The sequence below is a fragment of the Episyrphus balteatus genome, chromosome 2, assembly GCF_945859705.1.
Source record: "Episyrphus balteatus chromosome 2, idEpiBalt1.1, whole genome shotgun sequence".
NCBI lineage: Eukaryota > Metazoa > Arthropoda > Insecta > Diptera > Syrphidae > Episyrphus > Episyrphus balteatus.
Genome location: NC_079135.1, coordinates 110,620,138 through 110,642,486, shown reverse-complemented (window position 1 = coordinate 110,642,486; position 22,349 = coordinate 110,620,138). Strand labels below are relative to the sequence as shown.

Genomic DNA, 22,349 nt, shown 5'->3' with positions numbered 1-22,349 from the left:
AATAAAATTTTGAAAAAAATTAGTTTGAAATTTTTTTTCGAATTTTTTTTTCAAAATTTTGATTTTGAAAATTAATTTTTCAAAAACTGTTAAATAAAATTTTCTTTTCTTCAAATTTTTTTTAAAAGAATAGGGTTTTGACTTTACAAAAACGCATAGCACGTTATTCTTAGTAAAACCGTTGATTTTTAATAATTTTTTTTCCAAAATAAATCAATTTTTTTTTTAAATTGCCCCTCCCGGCTAAACGAGGGGGAATAGACCCTCCTCCCATACAGTTTTTTGTTTTTTTTCTTGTCTCAATCTTACCTACACGCTCCACCTTTTTGGCACATTACTCCTGAATCACACTGTATAGCTGGCTAGGTACGTAGTGTTCTTAGTGTAAACTAAAATAAGCTCTAATTATTTAACAAAGCTTGTACAAAACTCGATTTTTGTTGTACAAAACTGTACAAAACTCGTAGATAATTGTAGAATTAAAAAAAAATTTTTTTTGTTTAATTTTGAGAAATGTCCGGGCTGGGGAAACGTTTCCTCAGCCCGGTACTTTGACTTGGCTATAACTTTCGTTGTAAGCTTGTACAAAACTTGAATTTGGTTGTACAAAACTGTACAAAACTTGTACAAAACTTCTGCATACTTTATTTTTAATTGTGCGATAGGTCCGGGGTGGGGAAATGCACGTTACAATTATTATAAGTTAAATATTAAAACTCATAAAATTCTTTTGATTTGAGTTCAAGGATTTTCCAACTTAACTCAATCATTACAAAACACTGCTGAAATCACAATAAGAACTTGAAATCATGTAAAAAAGAGATATTAACGAAATCATAAACTTATATTGTTTTTTACGTAATAACACCTTAATTTCACACTTAGTATTGTTTTCGAAACCGAAATCCCGAATAATTATATAATTTTTCGGCATTTCGGGATCCCATTCGGGATTTTGGGTTTTCGGGATTCTGGGTTTTCGGGATTCTGGGTTTTTGAGATTTTGGGTTTTCGGGTTTTGGGGTTTCGGGATTCTGGGTTTTCGGGATTTTGGGTTTTCGGGATTTTAGGTTTTCGGGATTTTGGGTTTTCGGGATTTCGGTTTTCGGGATTTTGCCCATAATCCGAAATTATCCTGTATAGTTTCTAAAATAATTATGTAAATTTTGTACAATGAAAACTATATGTTTTTATGCGCTCTAGGTTTTAAAAAATTTGACAAATAAAATAATAATAAAAAATAAATAAAAGTAGTTTTCTCATTTTTTCAATTTTCTCAAAGCATAGAAGGCAAAGAAACATATATGTAGTTTTCATTGTTCGATAAGGAATGAATTGAGGCAGTTTTCTAAAAATCAGTCGATTTTGTAATGAAATTCACAGTCTGAACAAAAATTCAATGAGTTTTTTTTTTTAATTTTTTTGTTTGCCTATTTTTAACTTTGAAATCGATTATTTCAAAAACAATTTTGCCTTTCGAAAATGGTATCACTTATAACTGTAAGTGTTGCCGTTGTTTTTTAAAAATGTTTTATTATTTTGAATTATTTTTAGAAATTTGCCCCTTCCGCCTAAAGGGGGAGAGATAAAACCTCCCCCCCCCCCCCCCTCCTATTGTAAAAAAATGATTGTATTGAACTCCTCTACAAAAAAAAAAACCGTTATCAAATCCTGGCGCCCAAGTTATCGTACAACGTGCCAAAATAACATTTTTGTTCTGTGCCTAAACGTTCGAATTTCTGTATCTGGGTTGAAATCCTAACATTTTTTTTCAACCCAATTTTCAACGGAATTTAATAAAAAAAACTCGTTCGTTTTGGAAATAAGTATTATTTTAGAATATATTTTTAAAACAGCATGTTGTTTTGAAAACATATACTTTAAATTGCCGAAGTTGGTTAAATTATGAAAAAAATGTTATTTTCGAACTTTGTCAGCTTATAAATTCTAGGTGGTTTAATCGGACCACACGTTTTATACATTTTTAAAAAGGTCTAAATATCTTCTATCTTCTTCTGTCAAAACTGTAAATAAATCTAAAATGGGTACAAATTTAACGAGGCTAAATTGTTTTCAATGGGTGAAGGTCCAAAAAACCATAATTTGTACCTAACTCCAGATTTTGGGAGTGTAACGGAGTTTTTAAACAACCAACGTTTCGTAATCAGTGTAACATAGTGTTATGTTAATAATATGAAAGGAAAAAAATTAATTTTACTAATGTCCCACCCGTGACGATTGAATGCTTCATATGGTACGGATATAAATCTTTTATTTTTTTTAAGAAGACACATCGAATGTAAAATTGTATTTAAACAGAAAAACTGACTAAATTTCCTATTTCTAAAATGTAAACCCAGTTATTCGTGAAAAATTATTGTTTTTTGAAGTGAAAATAAATTTCCCTTAACCAATTTGGTATAAAATTGAAAAGTTTTGTTATTTTTTTTTTAGCTTTTTCTTTTCAAAAACTCGCCAGCCACTTCAGTGAAATACTAGGGAAAATGGTTTCTATGTAAAACAAGTGAAAAGGCACTCGCTCAAGAGTCTTGCGACTTGGGACTTGAAAAAGAGTATCAACTAGAAATGTTTCTTCGTCGTTGTTCGTAGAGTCCTTGTCTTCGTCATCATCATCATTGTCGTCGTCGTCACTGTATATAGATAAACCAACTATTTAAATAAGCACCACTAAAGGATGTTTATTCAAGCGCTCTTCAATGCAAGCCAAGTGCACTCTGCTAGTGGTGCGATGCTCCTTCAGTTCTTCTATACTGTTGCGGTTTTGAAAATCCCTCTTTCTAAAGAACTCTATGGATTTGGGAAGATTTTATTCTTGATGGAGAAAGGCAAAGGCAAGGATGACGACGACGACAACGACGCATCTTGTTATCTACTTGGAAGACTTGCAGAAATCTTTTGTGGTATTAATGTTACTCTCTCCGGTTTGAAGCAATTGAGTCTCACCGCACACGCTTCACCACAAATTGTGTGCATTTTACGCGAAGTACATTTTAGGGAAAAATGAATATTTGTATAGAGCTGCAGTGCTGTGGCATTATCGGCAGCAGCGTTTATTTTTTGGAGAAGAAAATAAGGGAACCCATTTTAAGTTTGCATTGTCAGCGTGGTTAAACTCTTTGAGAAACATTTTAAAATAAGCTTAGAACTGAAGTGTTTACTTTTTGCGTCTTTGTAAATGTGATTTCTCAACTGAAGTATTACAAATTAGATATTTTTTTTTGTCTGTCCAATACTCGTACATTATAACATTGTGCAACGACCACTGATGGAACTGTTTGTATTGCTCATCAAATATTAGAATTTTTGAAATTATTGGAGATTTCAATAAATCCTTCCTTTTTGTGTATGATTTTTCCAATTGTGTATCTTCATGTCTGAATTGCAACCGGATTTATGGAAAGTTGTCCAAATAATGCCATTTCCCGAAAATGCTTCCATTTTTGTCAAAGATTTTTGAAAGAACTCTGCAAAGACAAATCAATGATTACACTGGTCAGCAAAATTGAATTTTTTTTTGCCACAAGAAATAAGATATACTTTTCTATAGGTTTTTCATATGCTGAACTCAAATATGAAGTCAGAAAATTTTTATTGGCCTCCGTTTTTGAAATATTTACCGTTAGAAAATGCCGAAAAACGTCATTTTGGCTGTTTTCGAGGGTATGTTTTTATGTGGAGTAATTCCTTATGAAAAAAATTTGTAACAGTGCCTATAAGAATGTTTTAATCTTTACGATATCTCTATCTAAAGGTTTTTGGGTTGCTGAACTCGAATCCGCAATCAGAGAAATATTACCGTTATAAAATGCAAAAAAAAGGTTTTTTTTATAACGGTTTTATTTCAAGAACGGAAGCTAATAGAATTTTTCTGATTGCGGATTCGAGTTTAGCGACCCAAAAACCTATAGAAAAGTATATTTTGGTTCTTGTGGCTAACATTTTATGACCAGGGACTTAAACTTTAGATTAAATTTAGTTTCTCTTTGGCTTACTAACTGAAACTAAAGATATCTCGAGCAATAAAAGAGATATCAGAAAAATTTAAACAGTTTTTGAAAGAAGAATATCTGTTCTTATAATCACCGGTACAAATTTGTTTATAATGAATTACCCCACATAAAAACAGAAGCTTGAAAACAGCCAAAATGATTTTTTTTAGCATTTTATAACGGTAATATCTCAAAAACGGAGGCCAATCAAATTTTTCTGACTTTAGATTTGAGTTCAGCACATCAAAAACCTCTAGAAAAGTATATCTTGGTTCTTGTGGCAAAAAAAAAATTCAATTTTGTTGACCAGTGGTATTATTGCCCAGGAAGATCATAACGGACTTGAGTAGTTATTGATGATGAAGTTGGAACCCTAAAAGAAGTTTTCAATAGTGTACTACATACAGGGTGTCCCAAAAGTTAACGTCGAAACGAAAACGGTAGATAGGGTAGGTGGTGACAGTTATCAGAAAAATAATAAAAAAAATCGCAGCCATATATTTTGGGAGTTATGGGCGTTTAAGAAAAAGTCGAAAAAATGGTCACCCTGTGACGGTTTTTCATGTGCCGTGACTACAAATCTTAATTTTTCTCATTTTTTTCTTTTGTTACGGAACCTTGAATGAGGTAATTTTTCCATATTATTCAAGTTTTGTAGCCTTTCAGAACCTTTCAGAATACAAAAACTTAAATAATATGGAAAAATTACCTAAAAAAAGTCGGATTTCTTAAGAAAAAAAATTTTATCTCGGTTATTTATGAAATATTCTTAACAATGTTATACCATTTTGAAAAGAGAATTGAACACACCAACTTTTAAGGGAACTTGCCGAAACATCGTAGTGCATTTTTTTTTACATTACGGCTCATTGAATTAGAGTCATGTAAAATTTTGTAGTACTAAGTTGGGTTATAAAGTAATATTTTCTTTAAAACTGATGCAGCTGAGTTAAAATTTTTGAATGCATTTGATAGCAGGGTTATTCAAGGTTCCGTAACAAAAGAAAAAAATGAGAAAAATTAAGATTTGAAGTCACGGCACATGAAAAACGGTCACAGGGTGACCATTTTTTCGACTTTTTTTCAAACGCCCATAACTCCCAAAATATATGGCTGCGATTTTTTTATTATTTTTCTGATAACTGTCACCACCTACCCTATCTACCGTTTTCGTTTCGACGTTAACTTTTGGGACACCCTGTATATTAATGTATCTGAAGAAAAAAAATGTTTGTATTTTTTTTTTTTCAAATTTATCCTCATTTTAATTACATAAACTTTAATTTATCAAACCATAATAAAAATGTTATCAATGGAATAGAATTTATAACAATAAGCCTCTTTTTATTAAATAACTTTATCAAACACTTGCTAGATCCCGATTATTTGATAAAAAAAAAAAAACTCATCGAAAACTAATGCAACACTCAAACAGCTGTTTACTTTTCGATGAGTTTTTGAGATATCAAAAATTCTATATAAATCAAAACAAACTCTGTTATTGCTTATTAGTTTTTAAAATGTATTACTTGTATTTGGTCACGGTTTTACTTAGTGTTTTAAGTTGTATTCCCTTTGGGGCTTCTGTTGATCATGCCGCATTTAAAACTTGTCAGCAGAGCAGTTTTTGCAGGTTAGTATTCTCAAAACTCAAAAATAGTTAACAAACTTTTTAATTTTCCTTAAAGACGATGTCGAAAAGATCAAGAAGGAACCTCAAAATTTGCTGTTGTTTCGGGTTCATTTATAAGTTATTCAGATTTTGTAACCTTTGAAATCTATAACAAGGATAAAAGTCGTGTATCGTTAGTTGCAAAATTGGAAGTTTTGGAGGTATTCAATCAATGGTAGGATAAAAAATGTTGAATAACTTTTGTTTTCTATTATTTCTTCAGGGAAACACATTTCATATGACAATCAATGAAAAAAATCCACTCAAACCCCGGTACATTGTAACTGAATCCCTCAAATCAATGCCCAGAATTGCATCGTAAGTTTAAATTCTACAAGTTACAAAGAAAACTAATATTGATTTTTACTCACACAGAAATACGCCTTCAGTTGAACAAAATGATCAAACCATAACTCTCAGTTCTGGTACAAGTAAAGCTATCATCCAAAAGGATCCTTTAAAAATCGATTTCTATCAAAATGATGTTCTTTCGGTGTCTATGAATGGCAAAGGATTGATGCGTTTTGAATATCTTCAAGACAAATCACAAGCTGAACCACTAGAAGATCCTGACTCATGGGAAGAAGAATTCAATTCACATCGTGACTCGAAACCAAATGGGCCCGAAGCAATTGCTATGGATTTTACATTCCCCGAAGCTGAAGTATTATTTGGAATTCCCGAACATGCTGATTCGTTCGCTTTGAAACAAACTCAAGGCACTGATCCATACCGTTTGTATAATTTGGATACGGGATATTATGAAACTGACAGTAAAATGGGATTGTATGGATCAGTTCCGGTCATTTATGGTCATGGGTAAGGAATTATTTAAAGTTCTAGAACGGATAATATGTTTCTTTTATGGATATTTTATTAATAGGCCTCAAAGATCAGCTGGAGTTTTTTGGCACAATTCAGCAGAGACATGGGTTGATATTACAGGTAAATAATTTTAACATATACCATATTTTTGTGATTAGAATTTTTGTTAAATGGCGCCCGGGAATATGTCATTCTTAAAAAAAAAAAACTATCCGTGTGAAATATTATCAAAACTTAAGATCTAAAGTGAGGAAATCTTGAACAATTTGAAGTTCTATTAATACCAAGACTCTTCAACTCATAAATAAAAGTACATACAGAGCTATTACATGTCTTAATTTTGTTGATCAAACTTTTAAGTGTTCGATTTGATAAAGACCCTCTATTCAATTGCATAATATGGATTTGTTACAAGTTTACCAACCTTTTATTTTTTAATACAACAGAAGCTTTTATTATAAATTAGATATCAAAATTTATTGTTTACTGTGATAAATTTGAGTAATGGACCTCAAGTAGGCAAGTACTTAATATTTCTTTAAGTGGTTTGTCAAAGAGAATTAAGTACATATTAAATGATTTCTTTACGGCACTTAGAAATATGTATTGTAAATATTTTGCTGTTATAAATCTATTTACTTTTGTCTTGTTAATGTTTTCAGTTTTCAGTACAGTACTTCATAGATATTAAAATTTGTTCACTTTTTTCATTTTTTAGCTTTGAGTTAAATCTTAATTTCTATACTTTTCATTTGGTGATGATCCATTTAATAACAAGGTTGAAAGAAGTCGATCAATTTTTGACCAACAAAAATACAGTACGAGTACAATAAAGTACGCAGATTTGGGGAGCTCTTTCAAATACTTTAGCAAGCTACCAAAAGTGTTAATTAAAACTTTTTAGATGATCTTCATTCAAAACAAGTAAATACTTCCATTGTCATTTCAATTTTTGGGCCCGGTATCTTTTGAACTTAAAATATTTGTATATTATCTATTTTTTGGGTCAGGCGTATTGATTTAAGAAATCAATAAGTTGATAATGTAAGCTCTTAAACAGGCCCCTGTTTGATACCTATTCAAAAATTTTTGATTTTAAATTTTTGGAGTTTAAGGAATCTCAAAAACTTAGCATTTTATAGAGTTTTTTCGGGATTTTTATTTGAAAATTGAGATTTTTGGTAATTGGGTTTTAAGGTTTTGGCATTTTAAGCTTTATGATGTTCTTATAGTTTTGATTTTTCTTGGGCGAAAGAATCCCAAAAATTAACAATAAGAAGGGTATGGCAGCATTTTAAATGCATTATTGAGAAGGGGTAACTTGAACTTTAAATGAATTAAATTTTGGCAAACATTTTTAATCCAAACGACCAAACCCAAATTCAATTTTCCGAAAAATAATACAATAATATTTTCAAAAAACAAGAAAAATATATTTTCTTTTCCACTGCAGGTTAGATTTTATTTATTATTTATTAATAAAAACAACGAATTCTCTTCCATTATCTTTTTCCTTAAATAATAATTTCATTTGAAGTTTGCAAAACCGTCAAATTTGTAGTGTGTATTAAAATCAGTGTAAAAATATGTGTAGATTCGTATTAAAAGACGAAAATAGAATCAATTCGTCGGCAAAAAAACATTAATACTTTTTCCGTTAGAAAACGTTTAAGAAAAAACTATTGCCGGCTCATCGACGGTACATCAATGTTTTGGTTCAATGGAAAACGCTATGGTGCAATGGTTGGCACCCCCAAACATTTTTTAATTTGAATTGCGAATTGCTCTCGTATTTAAAGATTGACACATAAAATTCATTAAACAGCTTTTTAAAAAATCTTTTTTTCAAAAAAAAAAAAAAATATTTTTTTTTAAATCCAAAAATAATTTTTTTTTAAAGTTTTCTTAAATTTAATATCAGCATAAACCTTTTTATGTAAAATTTTTTATTAAAATCGGTTGCGTCGTTTACATTAAGAAATCGGTTCTATGGCAGGTAGGTACCGTTAATAACGGTCCAAAAAAATATTTTTCTGACTTCAAAAGTGCGGCCTTATTTGCAGCATTATACATGGTTTTTTTTTCAAAGCAAAATCGTTATCCGTTTTTGAGAAAATTGCAATATCTCGAAAACTTTATATTGGAGATATCCGTTAAAAAGGAGACATTAAAATAAAATTTAAAAAAAAACAGCTCTTGGAAATCACGTACAAATCGTCTGTCTGTACCGAGTTTTTAGCAAATCTGTCAATCCGCTTGAGCTCTTTTTTCCAATTCTTCAAACTGAAACTTATAACTAATACAGGGTATAATTACACTGGTCGGCAACGGATATAGAGCAAGAACCAAACCCTACTTTTAGAGAGGAATTTTGTGTGCTGAGTCCGAATCTGAAGTTAAAATTTCACTGGTACGTCACGTTTTTGAAATAATTGAATATTAATAGGTCAAAAACGCGTTTTTTTGGGTACATTTGACATCGAATTTCATCACCGTTAATTTTTTTTTTTTGTAAAACTACTTATGCAATCTCAAAACGCCATATTAAAACATCCTAAAGGTATTTATATTTTTTCAAAATTCTTTTTTTTTTTTCTCAAAGATATTGAAAAAAGAAATTTATGATAGATATCTCAAAATCTTGATTATTTTTTTCAAAGTAATGAATGGTTTTTTGAATCAAATTCCATCTTGCGTCTTCTGATTTGGACCTATAAAGAGCAACATATTACGGAAAATATAAATTTTTGACTAAACATAAAAAAAACTCAATTAAAAATTAGTTTTTGAAGCTTTATAGCGAAAATAGTGATAAGTATAGCTCAAAAACTAGACGTGATAGAAAAAATCTGTTAACAGTTTTGAATTCAGCACACTAAAGTCAATCAAAATCACCTTATAAAGTTCTTGCTCCCGACTGTTTTTAGTTTTTTGCCGACCAGTTTTATTGGCAGTATACAAAGTACAATTATTGGCAGTGGCAACGATTGATGTCTCAATGCACGTATTATTGGCACCCCTGCCAATAATAAAGACACTAAGTACTTTATATGGCGCGATATATTGGCATCCCATTTTAACCAACCATTGCCTTTTAGCTAACTATTGTACTTATTTTACTTTTCAAAAGGGTCCCAAATTCTTGTGTGCCCAAGGGCCCCAGGATAGTTAAAGACGACCCTGCCCGTTACATTTCATTTGAAGATATTCTCAGGCAGTACAATAGTTAGAATACTTTTAATGTAAGAAACAATGTTACAAATTAATATACTAAGTGTCAATGTATTAAAATACTTAATTTAGTGAATAGATAAATAAATAAGAGCGAAGAACATACAAACATTTGCGAATCTTTTTTCATATTTTTCTACTTCTTTCTTTCAGGAACTAGCAAACCAAATCCCCCTACAGCACGTTTCATGTCTGAAAGCGGCATCATTGATGTCTTCATTCTCCTTGGACCATCACCCCTCGATACTTTCAAGCAATATTCTGATCTAACCGGTACAGCAGGACTACCACAATTCTTTACTCTAGGTTACCACCAGTGCCGTTGGAACTATGACAATGAAACTGATGTCAAAACTGTTGCAGCACAATTTGACAATTATGACATTCCAATGGATACCATGTGGTTGGACATTGAATATACCGATGCGAAAAAATACTTTACTTGGGATCCCGTCAATTTCAGTCATCCACTAGAAATGATTAAGAATTTGACAGATTCAGGACGTCATTTGACAATTATTATAGATCCACATTACAAACGAGAAACTACTTATTTCTTCCATAATTACTGTACAGATAACAAGTACTATACAAAGTTTGCAAATGGCAGTGATTTTATTGGTCAATGTTGGCCTGGTACCTCGAGTTATCCGGATTTCTTTAATCCAGCAGTTCGGGCTTATTATTCCAGTCAATTTAAGTTGAGTAATTTTCGAACTTCAACTGCAGATGTAATGATTTGGAATGATATGAATGAACCATCGGTGTTTGATGGTCCTGAAATGACAATGTTAAAAGACAATATTCACTTTGGTGGTTGGGAACATAGAGATGTACACAATATATTTGGTCATCATCAATTGATGGGTACTTTTGCTGGTCTGCTTCAGCGGGATTCGAATCAGAGACCATTTATTTTGACACGATCACATTTTGCTGGCTCCCAAAGGTATGCAATAATTTGGACTGGTGACAATACAGCCGATTGGTCTTACTTGCAACACTCCATCAAGATGTGTTTGTCCGAAGCTGTTGCAGGGTTTTCATTTTGTGGAGCAGATGTTGGAGGTTTTTTCAATGATCCAGAGATTGAGCTGGTAGAACGTTGGTATCAAGCTGCTTCGTTTATTCCTTTCTACAGAGCTCATGCAAATATGGGTACCAAGCGGAGGGAACCATGGCTATTCCCAGAAAAAACTACTTCTTTGATACGAGAAGCAATCCGAAGGCGATATACTTATCTTCCAATGTGGTATACTATGTTCTATGAGCACGAAAAGTTTGGTTATCCAGTTATGAGACCTCTTCTTGCTCACTACCCTAAAGACTCTAATAGCTTTAATATTGATTTTGAATACCTTCTTCATGATCATTTGCTGGTCCGGCCAGTAATGGAGCGGGCTGTTACAAGTGTTAATGTATATTTCCCGTCAAAAGATGGCGGAAATAGTGGAGATCGATGGTTTGACATCCATAACTTTGAAATGTTTGATAAAGTTGGAAATCAATCAATCCCGGTTGATGATCAAAAAGTAAGTTGAAGAAAGTACCAGCTCTTTAAGCTTCTTACGCTTTTATTTTCAGCTCCCTGTTTATCAACGTGGAGGCTCAATTATCCCAAAGAAGGAAACTCTACGACGAACAGCTCTTTTGATGAAAGATGATCCCTTCACATTGGTTGTTTGTTTGAACAAAAATGGTTATGCTAATGGAACTGTTTATATTGATGATGAGAAATCCTATGATTATCGACATGGAAAATTCATTTATGCACGATTTGAATTTAGTGGAAATACTTTGAAGAATTCATTTATTTCAAAACCAGATTATAAGACAGGATCAAATTTGAATCGGGTTATTATTGCTGGGTTAGAACATTTTCCGAAATCAGCAACCCTGTATGTGGATAATAAGGCTCAGTTACTAACGGTTACACCTTATCTAAAAGCTATATCTATTGATAAGGCTGGTGTCAATATGGCTAAAGAGTTTTCAATAGTTCTTAATTCAGCTTCAATAACATCCCCAATAGCTTTGAAATTTGTATTTTTGTTCTTACTAGCTAAGTGGGTATGGAAAATGTTTTCATAGATTTTTAGTAGAAATTGATATTAACTTGTTTAATTTCACAACAAATACTATCCGCTATTTATTGCACTTATAAAATAATGTTTAACTAGATAATTTTATGAATCACATCAAGTAGTAAAAACATGTATTCAATTTTTAAAAATGTAATTAAGTTTGAAGTACTGGGAGCACTTTAAGTTACTTTATCAAAAAATAAATTGATAAACCTTTTTCCCATGAGATTGTTTTGACTACATACTTGTCAAATAAAAATTGCAGAAAAGAGTATATTTGTCCGTTGAACTTCTATTTCTTCTTAGGTTACTGATCAATAAAATTATAAACAAAACTTTTCATGACTAATGTAGCCCAGGCAAAATGTACAATGGCCGTCTGAGGGTCTGTTTGTCTCTACGAGTATTTCAAAATGCAGCCTAAGCCAGTAAAGCGATTTGCTAGCTTCTTAGTTAAAGGTTTTTGGTGATTCGCTGGAAGAGAAAATGAAAGTTTTTTAAGGACTAAAACTTACGATACTTGCCATATGACCAAAATATGTATAAAAGGCCCTACTTTTGAAACAAAAACTAAACTGGTTTTTGGAACGATATTAACGATACCTGGCATAGAAACGCTGTTTTTATGACTGACTTTCTTGTGAACAACGCAACCGATTTCAATATAAAAAAATTGTATAAAAACATTTTCGTAACCCTTATATAAAAATTAATTAAATTTTCAAAAGTTTATATTTTCGTCTTCTCATATTTTCAGAGAAGTTTTTGAAATGTTAAAAATAAAATAAATTATAAATTATTTTGTTTTTAATTTCTCATACAATTATATTAATACTGGTGCAAATAAGTAAGTGTTTGAAGTTTCACAAGAAGTGCATTAATTAATCAAAAACCGTAATGATTTGGGATAAACAAGCTATCGAGTATCGAGTCCAGAAGATGGTGAAGGTGATGGTGAAGTGATTGCTTTAGAGCAAAATGTTACAAATTTGAAATGTTGGTCTCCATCGGTAAAGAAGTTAGAAGCCTGAGTTGGATCCTGTAAATAAGGGTGTAGTACCAAAGTAGCTAGAGAACTTGGATGGGCAATACATTGATGTAGAAATTCTATTATTTTCAAAATAATCTCTACAATCGATATCCACGCACAACATAAAATCAATACTAGCGCTCATAGATCAGGCTTTAATGAAAAAAATAATTTTTATGTTCAAATGGTTTTTAAATATTTTTTTATTTCAGTTTTTTTTATGTTTACAATAGTTATATTCAGAATGCTAATTGAGTTAAATTAATTTAAGGGGAGGGGGGTTGTACCGTCACATAAACTGCTCAACGTTTATAAATTGGTGGATATTTATACTTTCACATTTCGTCGGCGTAAAGGAAAATTGTTCTAAATCCACTTTTTACCGAAAATAAGTTAATGATGCAGTTTTACTAATTAGAGAGTGCTCTTTCCCGAACTTGAAAAACGTTTTTGTCAAAAAAATTTCATTCCGCAGATAATATAGTTTAATGGGACATAGAACAATAAAAACAGGGAAGAAGCCTTTTGAAAATGAGCCCGAGTATTCTTGATTGTTCTAAGTCCCATCATATTTTGTTCTAAGTCCACTTTTCATGTAAGAACAAAACGTAGGTACTTGTATAGGAATTGTTCTATGTCCAATTTTGGGTTTTTAGTTTTAAAAAATATTTAAATATATTATGCACCTACCAATGAGGTAAACTTGTATATTTTATTCAAGAGAAAAGAACAAACTTTATAAAAAAAATAACTTGGCAAACGAGCAGAAAATTGTCGTTTTAAACCAATTTGAAACTTAAAAATTGTGCCCTGTAAAATTTGCTTTTTGTGACTTAGAACAATTTTGCTTTACGGCTACGATTTGTAAAGATAATTGAATGAAATAAATTTAATTATTTAGTTAACAAACAAGGCTTAAGATATTCGACCTTACTATTTCATAATTTGAGCAATTGTAATTTAGAGAGTACACGATCATTTTAGTCGTTGTTTTAGTATGACCTACATATGTGTTTTCTGTTTGTTTCTTAGAGAGACTTAAAATTTTATTTTTTAATTCTATTTTGGAAATAGATTGAGTCAAACTAAGGAGTAAAGGTATACATTTTCTATAATAAAAATAAACAAATTTAAAATCCATATTAACTTCAAATGGTTTTTATTAAATCAATTTTTTGTTATGTCTTAAAAATGATATTAAGACTTTAATCACATTAAAATACATTTACTTGAATTTGTAAAATTTTTGATTTTGATGTACAATTTTTTCAGCTTTTATAGATTTTTCTCTTTTTATGTTTAGTTTTGTTTTTAATTTTTATAAAAAAAATTGAAGGTTTAAGATAAGGACTCGATTAGAAGGTAAAAAGTTTAAGGAGTACTTAAATGACTGGGGATAATGCCTCGTTGAAGAAATCACTAAATAATGTTGAGTTTGAATTTTCAGATGATATCTTTCATCCTTCCTTTAAAAATTCTTTTAGTAAGTTCCTGCATGAAGCTGCCAATGCTGATCGGTTTGTTCGTGAGACTGGAGGTGAGGATTGTACTGGTCGATGTACTCTTAGCTGACCCAACATTAGTAAACCAAGAGCCGCTTCGATTTCTTGCCGTGAACGACCGCTGGCTACATAAGGTGCTGTAAATAAAATTTAATTTTATACAAAATTAATAAACAGTTGAATAACAATGCATATTAACAGTAAATATTAAAAAAAAAAAATATAGCACAAAGTACATACCATGAGATGGTTCAATGTGGTTAGTAGCTGACGTCATGATGTTTTCTCTTATCGGTTGTGTCATGGAATAAACACTATTAATTCTGACGCAGGATATTAAATACCTACTCAATCTCACAGCTTCCATGATCTCTCTAACACCTTCACGTTTCATTTTCAAAAAAGTAATTAGAATAATCCAGGTAGACTTAATTATTTTATAATAATCACTTTTATTACCCACGCTTCAGATTTGTACTGAGGTCATAAATTTATTCACACAGGTGTTAATTATTTTAATACGTGGTTATACTTCAAATATTTAAGTAAACTGTTAAAATTGAATTTTTGGTGTATTAATTCAGGAGGACTAACTGTTATTTTAGTTATAAGTTCATACATTTCATTAATTTTTTAATAATTTAATGGCAATAGCGGAACTTTCATGCATACATTTCGTGACAATGATTCAGGATTATCTTGATACTTAATATTTTTTTTTCAAACCGTCTGATAAATCGAAGTCCCGAAATTAATCTGACATAGGGGTGTTGAACCTTGAATTAATCAGAGCAAAACAATTCAAAAATTTTCCATGTGCTGCAATGGTACCATTTCAAAAGTGTTCTTTCTCTCTAAAAAAAAACACCCTTTGACCTGAAATTTTTTATGGACATATTTTATTATTTTTTTCTGTGGTACATACATATTTGAAACGTTAACACAAAATTTTATCAACCTACCACTTTTTGTCAAGGAGTACTCTTTGAGTAAAAGACACTTCATAAAGAGTCCAATAACTTTTTAAATGATTTTCGAGACATTTTGGTATGGATTTTAATCCATCGGTCGTTAGAAAATACCTCAAAATCATGTATGATATTAATAAAAATGTTTCATTGCCTGTACTATGATATGCAAAAAATCGAGTGCAACACAGAAAAAGTCTTTTATCTACCCTTTCGGATGGAATACAAGGTGGCCCAATATTTCAAAATAACTTTTATATTGAGTACTACCAACGATGTTAATTTCATGCTTTTATCTCAAAGTGCACGATTTTGTTGCTAAGCCACCTCACTAGATAGTGTTTTTTTCAACTGGCAAAAGAAGAAAATCGTTAGGTTTTGGTTGTATCTTTCGATTTCAAAAAAAAAAAACCGTGGTGCCAAGCTTTTTACTATAATTAAAATATATTGCTGCACACTTTGGCAAAATATTATCGACCTAAAGGTTCTACGGAAAGAGCCTCTGGAACTATCGCCTTCAAATGATGGAATTTACAGAAAATCAAAACGATTTATTTGTGACGAATGTGTTACGTATAAAATGTCAGGAAAGTCAACCATTTTTGTTTTTCGGAAACGGTTCCGATATATGCCGGTAAACTTACATATTTAACGCTAAACTGATTTCTTTGTAATATTTATATTAGTTGCGTTTAGCTCTCGCGTAAGTAATCTGCTGCCAGCTCTCGGTCTTATACAAACTCACATGTCAAACTTGTGAAGAACAAGAAGAACATTTAAATTTAAAAAAAAGAAAGAAGCCAACTGAAAAGTGGATAAAACCAATTTTTCAGAAATCACAAAAAACTGTGACAAAGTCAAATAGCCAATGAAAAGTTTTAAAGTGCAGCTTCTCTAAACCGACCCAATCATTATTTAAAACTTTTCTCACCTCTTACATATATTTTTTTAATTTTATAATCAAGAAATATGCCCTTTTGGTTGCAACTGAATGGAAATAACCCTTTTTTGTTTGAGAAAAAATATTGCCCTTTTGTTAAACAGTTTTTGGGAATGAGCCTCTTTGAAATACATACACTCCTGCTCAAATTTAACGCACATCATATTTATTTTAGAAAAAAGTCCTACTTTAATTTATCTCACAGTATCGTGTTTATTTTCTCAAATAAGACAGGAGTTAACTTAAATTGAAGGTATGGAATAAAAAAGAGTGTGTGTACACTGTACACATGTACACGCGACTGAAGTTATACTTCTCATTCAGGATATGTAAATGAATTTCATTTGATATTTTTAACTTCTATTATTATAAATTAATTAATCCACAATTCATTTTTTTACATTTTTATCAAGTGAACAATAAATAATTAATTCTTTCATCCTCCTTGCGTCCATGTAGTTTTCAATTTATTTTGTGAAATTAACTCATGTTGTGCGGTTCAGAACGTCCGGTATATGCTTAACGAAAGTAAATGAATTGCTCATAAAATGTGCGATATGGTAATTTTATGAGAATTGTGTGTGCTTCAGCACTAGTAGTAGCAATATGGAACTTGCAGGGTTGCTACAAAGCTCAAAAGTTAGCTGAGCTCAGCTCACAGCTCAGCTCAAATTTTGAGCTAGCTCACTTTTGAGCTATGTACCATAGCTCAGCTTATTTGAGCTGAGCTGATGGTTGAGCTGAGCTGTTGGGTGAGCTGAGCTGTCGGTGAGCTGAGCTGAGCTGTTGGGTGAGCTAAGGTAAAGTGAGCTGAGCTGTGATGTGTGAGAGGATACATTGATTTTTATTTGGAAAGTATAATGAAATATGAAGATATTTTAAACTTTTATAAAACACCATAGCTTAAGATGTTTGGAATTATTTTAACACATGGATATTTTTATAAATAAGACAGATAATTTTTCGTGATCTTTTCTCTTGGTTTTTTTAATAGTAAATATATATCTATTTTTTTAGTAAAATATTTCTTTTTTTATCATAAAAAAAATTCCGGTACAATCCGGTTTTTCGATTTTTTTCAAAATTCCGAGAAAATCGCGTTTGAAAGTTGGGGTAAATTTTTTTTTCGAAAAATCCCCGAATCTTTGAACGCTCCTGGAAGCTAAACCGCTTCAGAACAATTTTTAGGAGTGATGCTAAATGATAGCTTGTGTCATGGGCCTACGCTTTGCACATTTTCAGATTTTTAAAAAATCGCCTTCCATGTTAAACCGCCACATCATGCCTATTTTTTCAGAATCGTGCCTATTTTTTTTTACTTTTAAGTTCTCCCGGTTTGAGAACGCGTGGACCTACAGGGATGGGAGTTGTACCCAAATGTAGGTTTGAGTCCCCGCTACCTTTTGGCATCAAAAATTTTATTTTCATTTTCTTCAAAATTCCTCGATATAGGCGTTGGAACGCTTTGATCTAGAGACAGGGGAGTGGTGCCATATGAAAGGTTATTATTCTCAGCGACCCGATAGTGGTATAATCCGGTTTTTCGATTTTTTTCAAAATTCCGAGAAAATCGCGTTTGAAAGTTGGGGTAAAATTTTTTTTCGAAAAATCCCCGAATCTTTGAACGCTCCTAGAAGCTAAGCCGCTTGAGAGCAATTTTCGGGAGTGATGCCAAATGATAGCTTTTGTCATGGGCCTACGCTTTGCACGTTGTCAGATTTTTAAAAAATCGCCTTCCATGTTAAACCGCCACATCATGCCTATTTTTTCAGAATCGTGCCTAATTTTTTTTTTTACTTTTAAGTTCTCCCGGTTTGAGAACGCGTGGACCTACAGGGATGGGAGTTGTACCCAAATGTAGGTTAGAGTCATCGCTACCTTTTGGCATCAAAAATTTTATTTTCATTTTCTTCAAAATTCCGCGATATAGGCGTTGGAAGTTGGGGGCGCGAAAAAACTTCTGGGAGTTGAACGCTTTGATCTAGAGACAGGGGAGTGGTGCCATATGAAAGCTTATATTCTCAGCTAGTGGTATAATTCGGTTTTTCGATTTTTTTTTAAATTCCGAGAAAATCGCGTTTGAAAGTTGGGGTAAATTTTTTTTTCGAAAAATCCGCGAATCTTTGAACGCTCCTGGAAGCTAAACCGCTTGAGAGCAATTTTTGGGAGTGATACTTAATGATAGCTTGTGTCATGGGCCTACGCTTTGCACGTTGTCAGATTTTTAAAAAATCACCTTCCATATTAAACCGCCACATCATGCCTATATTTTCAGAATCGTGCCTATTTTTTTTTACTTTTAAGTTCTCCCGGTTTGAGAACGCGTGGACCTACAGGGATGAGAGTTGTACCCAAATGTAGGTTAGAGTCCCCGCTTCCTTTTGGCATCAAAAAAAAACTTTTTTCATTTTCTTCAAAATTCCGAGATATAGGCGTTGAAAGTTGGGGCGCTCACTTTCAGCTCAGCTCAAATGAGCTAAGCTATGGTACCTAGCTCAAATTTGAGCTGAGCTGTGAGCTGAGCTGAAATGTGAACTTTTTGCAACCCTGGCAACTTGCCACATGGAAATTACCACATGCAACTTGCCACATGCAACTTGCCACATTTAACTTGCCACATGCAACTTGCCACAGGCAACTTGCCACATGAAACATGTTACTTGCAACGTGTTGTGTGTTTTATGTTTGCCGTACTGCGGCGTACTGCATTTTTAAATACTAAAGTACTGCCTACTCTAAAGGTGAAACGACAGCCCTGCTACGCAGGGTGATCGCGTCATAATCCCTTTGACATTCTTGTCAAAAAGTAAATTTTCATACCCACCCTCCCATAAGAAGTATAACTTCAAAAAGTTTGTGGGGAAGATTTGGAGAGGTATGCTGAAGTCTATCTGTCAACCCGGGAACCTTTTAGAGATGAGTCATACATTTTCATGGAGTAAACTCAGCTTTACAACACCTACGGAGTTAGTGAGGTCTCCTAGACCTACTTTAAGTACCCAAAGATACTTGACTGATATCCTCACACAGCATGCGGTTCCAATCACCCCTAGATTTGGTCCACAGTTCAGTCTGATGCACGATAATGCATGTTAGAGTGGTTTGAGAATATCTTCAAGATTAAAATATGCCACCTTTGAATTGGCCACACAGATATCCGGGTTTAAATTCAACAGAACATGTCTAGGAGATGTTGAAAAAAATGCATTTGCGGCCGAAATCCACCTCCAAGCATTCTTGATCAACAGAAAACTGCAGTGAAAGAAAAATTACAACAAAACCTTCAAAATTTAATTCGTGGAATGAATAGACGACTCCAAATTATCATATGGGGCATTTCACGTGAAACCAGCAGCGAAAAATGTGGTGGGTCGTCAAATTTGTTCATATTTGGTATATGTATTCCTCAATCGAATTAAAAAATACATCTGGAAGGATTTTGAATTTTAAGCCTTGATAGCGGAGTTATGGGCTTCTAAAGTTTTGGAAAACTCTGGGAAGAGTTTATTTGAAAAATTTATATAAATTAAACGAAGGGGTAACAAAATTATTTTAATGATGGATTATACGCAAAATTAGACGTGCTTTTCAAATATGAAATCTAAACCGGAAATAGATTTATTTTTTCGACAGAAAACCGGAAGTTGGCACTTCAAATCCAAATTTAAGAAACTTCGACCATTTTGATATTTTTTTAAATAGTCTTAAAATAAAGCTTATACAATTTAGAAACTACATGCCAAGTTTCAGAGTGGGATATCAAGCCGTTTAGAAGATACATAGGTTTTAGTGAGGGGTCTTCGTGCATGTAAGACCGGAAGTACCCAGTTTTCTCTGCTCTGACCCAGCAGTTTGTACCACCCCCAAATTTTTTTTGCCCATTCGATAGAGCATTGGCTGAATATCATTATCCTGATTTTTCGCACTCGCGAAATTCACCTTTCAGCCGCCATCTTGGATTTTAGTTTTTGTTGAATATCTCGATTTCTATTTATCCTACATAAAAGTTGTGTATGCAAGAAACGTAGGAAATTCAATTTCGCGTCTTTATGTTAAGAGAACTTTTTCGATATTCCTAATATTAAAAAAGTTGCAAGCCAAAAAAGAAAAAAAAAACGAAAAAAATGACAATTTTAAAGTTTTGAGCACTTTTTATCAAAATTATGAAAAAACCTTCCGAGGAAAGATTATTCCTTAAAATTCTCTACAACTCTCCTATACAACTTTTTTTTGTAACGCTATAAACACAAACGTTATTAAACTTTTTTTGTTAAAAAATGCTCTTTTTTGTTTGTGTTTTTATCTTTACTTTTTTCTTAATTTTTTTTTTAACAAATATTGAATTTTAAATGATTAGTAAGTATTTTAGAGATTTATGTTACAAGAGAAAATTCAGGACCTTTTTTCATAATTTTGATAAAAAGTGCTCAAAACTTTAAAATTGTCATTTTTTTCGTTTTTTTTTTTCTTTTTTGGCTTGCAACTTTTTTAATATTAGGAATATCGAAAAAGTTCTCTTAACATAAAGACGCGAAATTGAATTTCCTACGTTTCTTGCATACACAACTTTTATGTAGGATAAATAGAAATCGAGATATTCAACAAAAACTAAAATCCAAGATGGCGGCTGAAAGGTGAATTTCGCGAGTGCGAAAAATCAGGATAATGATATTCAGCCAATGCTCTATCGAATGGGCAAAAAAAATTTGGGGGTGGTACAAACTGCTGGGTCAGAGCAGAGAAAACTGGGTACTTCCGGTCTTACATGCACGAAGACCCCTCACTAAAACCTATGTATCTTCTAAACGGCTTGATATCCCACTCTGAAACTTGGCATGTAGTTTCTAAATTGTATAAGCTTTATTTTAAGACTATTTAAAAAAATATCAAAATGGTCGAAGTTTCTTAAATTTGGATTTGAAGTGCCAACTTCCGGTTTTCTGTCGAAAAAATAAATCTATTTCCGGTTTAGATTTCATATTTGAAAAGCACGTCTAATTTTGCGTATAATCCATCATTAAAATAATTTTGTTACCTTCGTTTAATTTATATAAATTTTTCAAATAAACTCTTCCCAGAGTTTTCCAAAACTTTAGAAGCCCATAACTCCGCTATCAAGGCTTAAAATTCAAAATCCGTCCAGATGTATTTTTTAATTCGATTAAGGAATACATATACCAAATATGAACAAATTTGACGACCCACCACATTTTTAGCTGCTGGTTTCACGTGAAATGCCCCATATGCGCTAGAGGAGACAATACCAAGTATGGAATAAAATTATTGGAAAGAACTGTCACGCGCTTCCATTTTTAAAATTTTTTTTTTTTTTGTTGATAATGTTATGCCCCATATTGCACTCAGAGCTGACCCGCTCTACTTAAATAATTACAGCAACTTTGTGTCACACTTAATGTGACGCAACGCTCAGTGGGTCAAGCCAACTTCCAGAATGCAACTCAGCAGGTCAAAGCTGAGTAATGCATTTTGGAAGTTCATGAAGTTCCGGGTTGGTCTTTAGAACTCGAGTTGAGTTTTAATTAAACCACCAACCGCGACGGACCTTTTTCTTTATAATTTGTTATAACATATTGGCGCAGCCAGTTCGCGAACCGTAGTTGAAAAAAAATATACGACCCGTAATTGAAAGAGAAAAAAAAATTAATATCAATAAAAAAAAAAAAAAAAAAAAAAAAAAAATAAATAAAAATAGTGGAAAAACATCAGAAAAAAACATTCAAGAAAAGTGTTCAAGTATATGGAAAGTATAGAAAGTGCATTTAGTGATTCAGTGAATTCAGTAAATAAAAAAAAAAAAAAAAAAAAATAAAAATAGTGGAAAAACGTCTTTAATCGTAGCCTCGTTCAGTTTACGAAAATCGACCACAACTCGCCATTTCTTTTGACCATCAGGTCCGGATTTTTTCGGGACTACCAAAAGAGGTGAGTTCCATGGTGACTTGCTAGGTGAGATTATATCATTATTTATTTACGCCAATGATTTAAAGAATTTAATATTGATAATGAGTGAATTGATACTGGTATAATGACTCCGATAGTTATGGTATAATTCTAGTTTATAATGGT

General features: G+C 32.1%; 1 protein-coding gene across 1 annotated transcript; it reads left to right on the top strand.

The window, feature by feature from the left end:
* Positions 1–5,530: 5,530 nt before the first annotated feature.
* LOC129911585 (neutral alpha-glucosidase AB-like) lies at positions 5,531–12,094 on the top strand. The gene is made up of 7 exons (XM_055989421.1): positions 5,531–5,643; positions 5,699–5,843; positions 5,906–6,000; positions 6,058–6,501; positions 6,566–6,627; positions 9,892–11,270; positions 11,323–12,094. The coding sequence occupies exons 1-7, from the start codon at positions 5,531–5,533 to the stop codon at positions 11,827–11,829; spliced, it is 2,745 nt and encodes a 914-aa protein (XP_055845396.1). The 3' UTR covers positions 11,830–12,094.
* Positions 12,095–22,349: the final 10,255 nt, after the last annotated feature.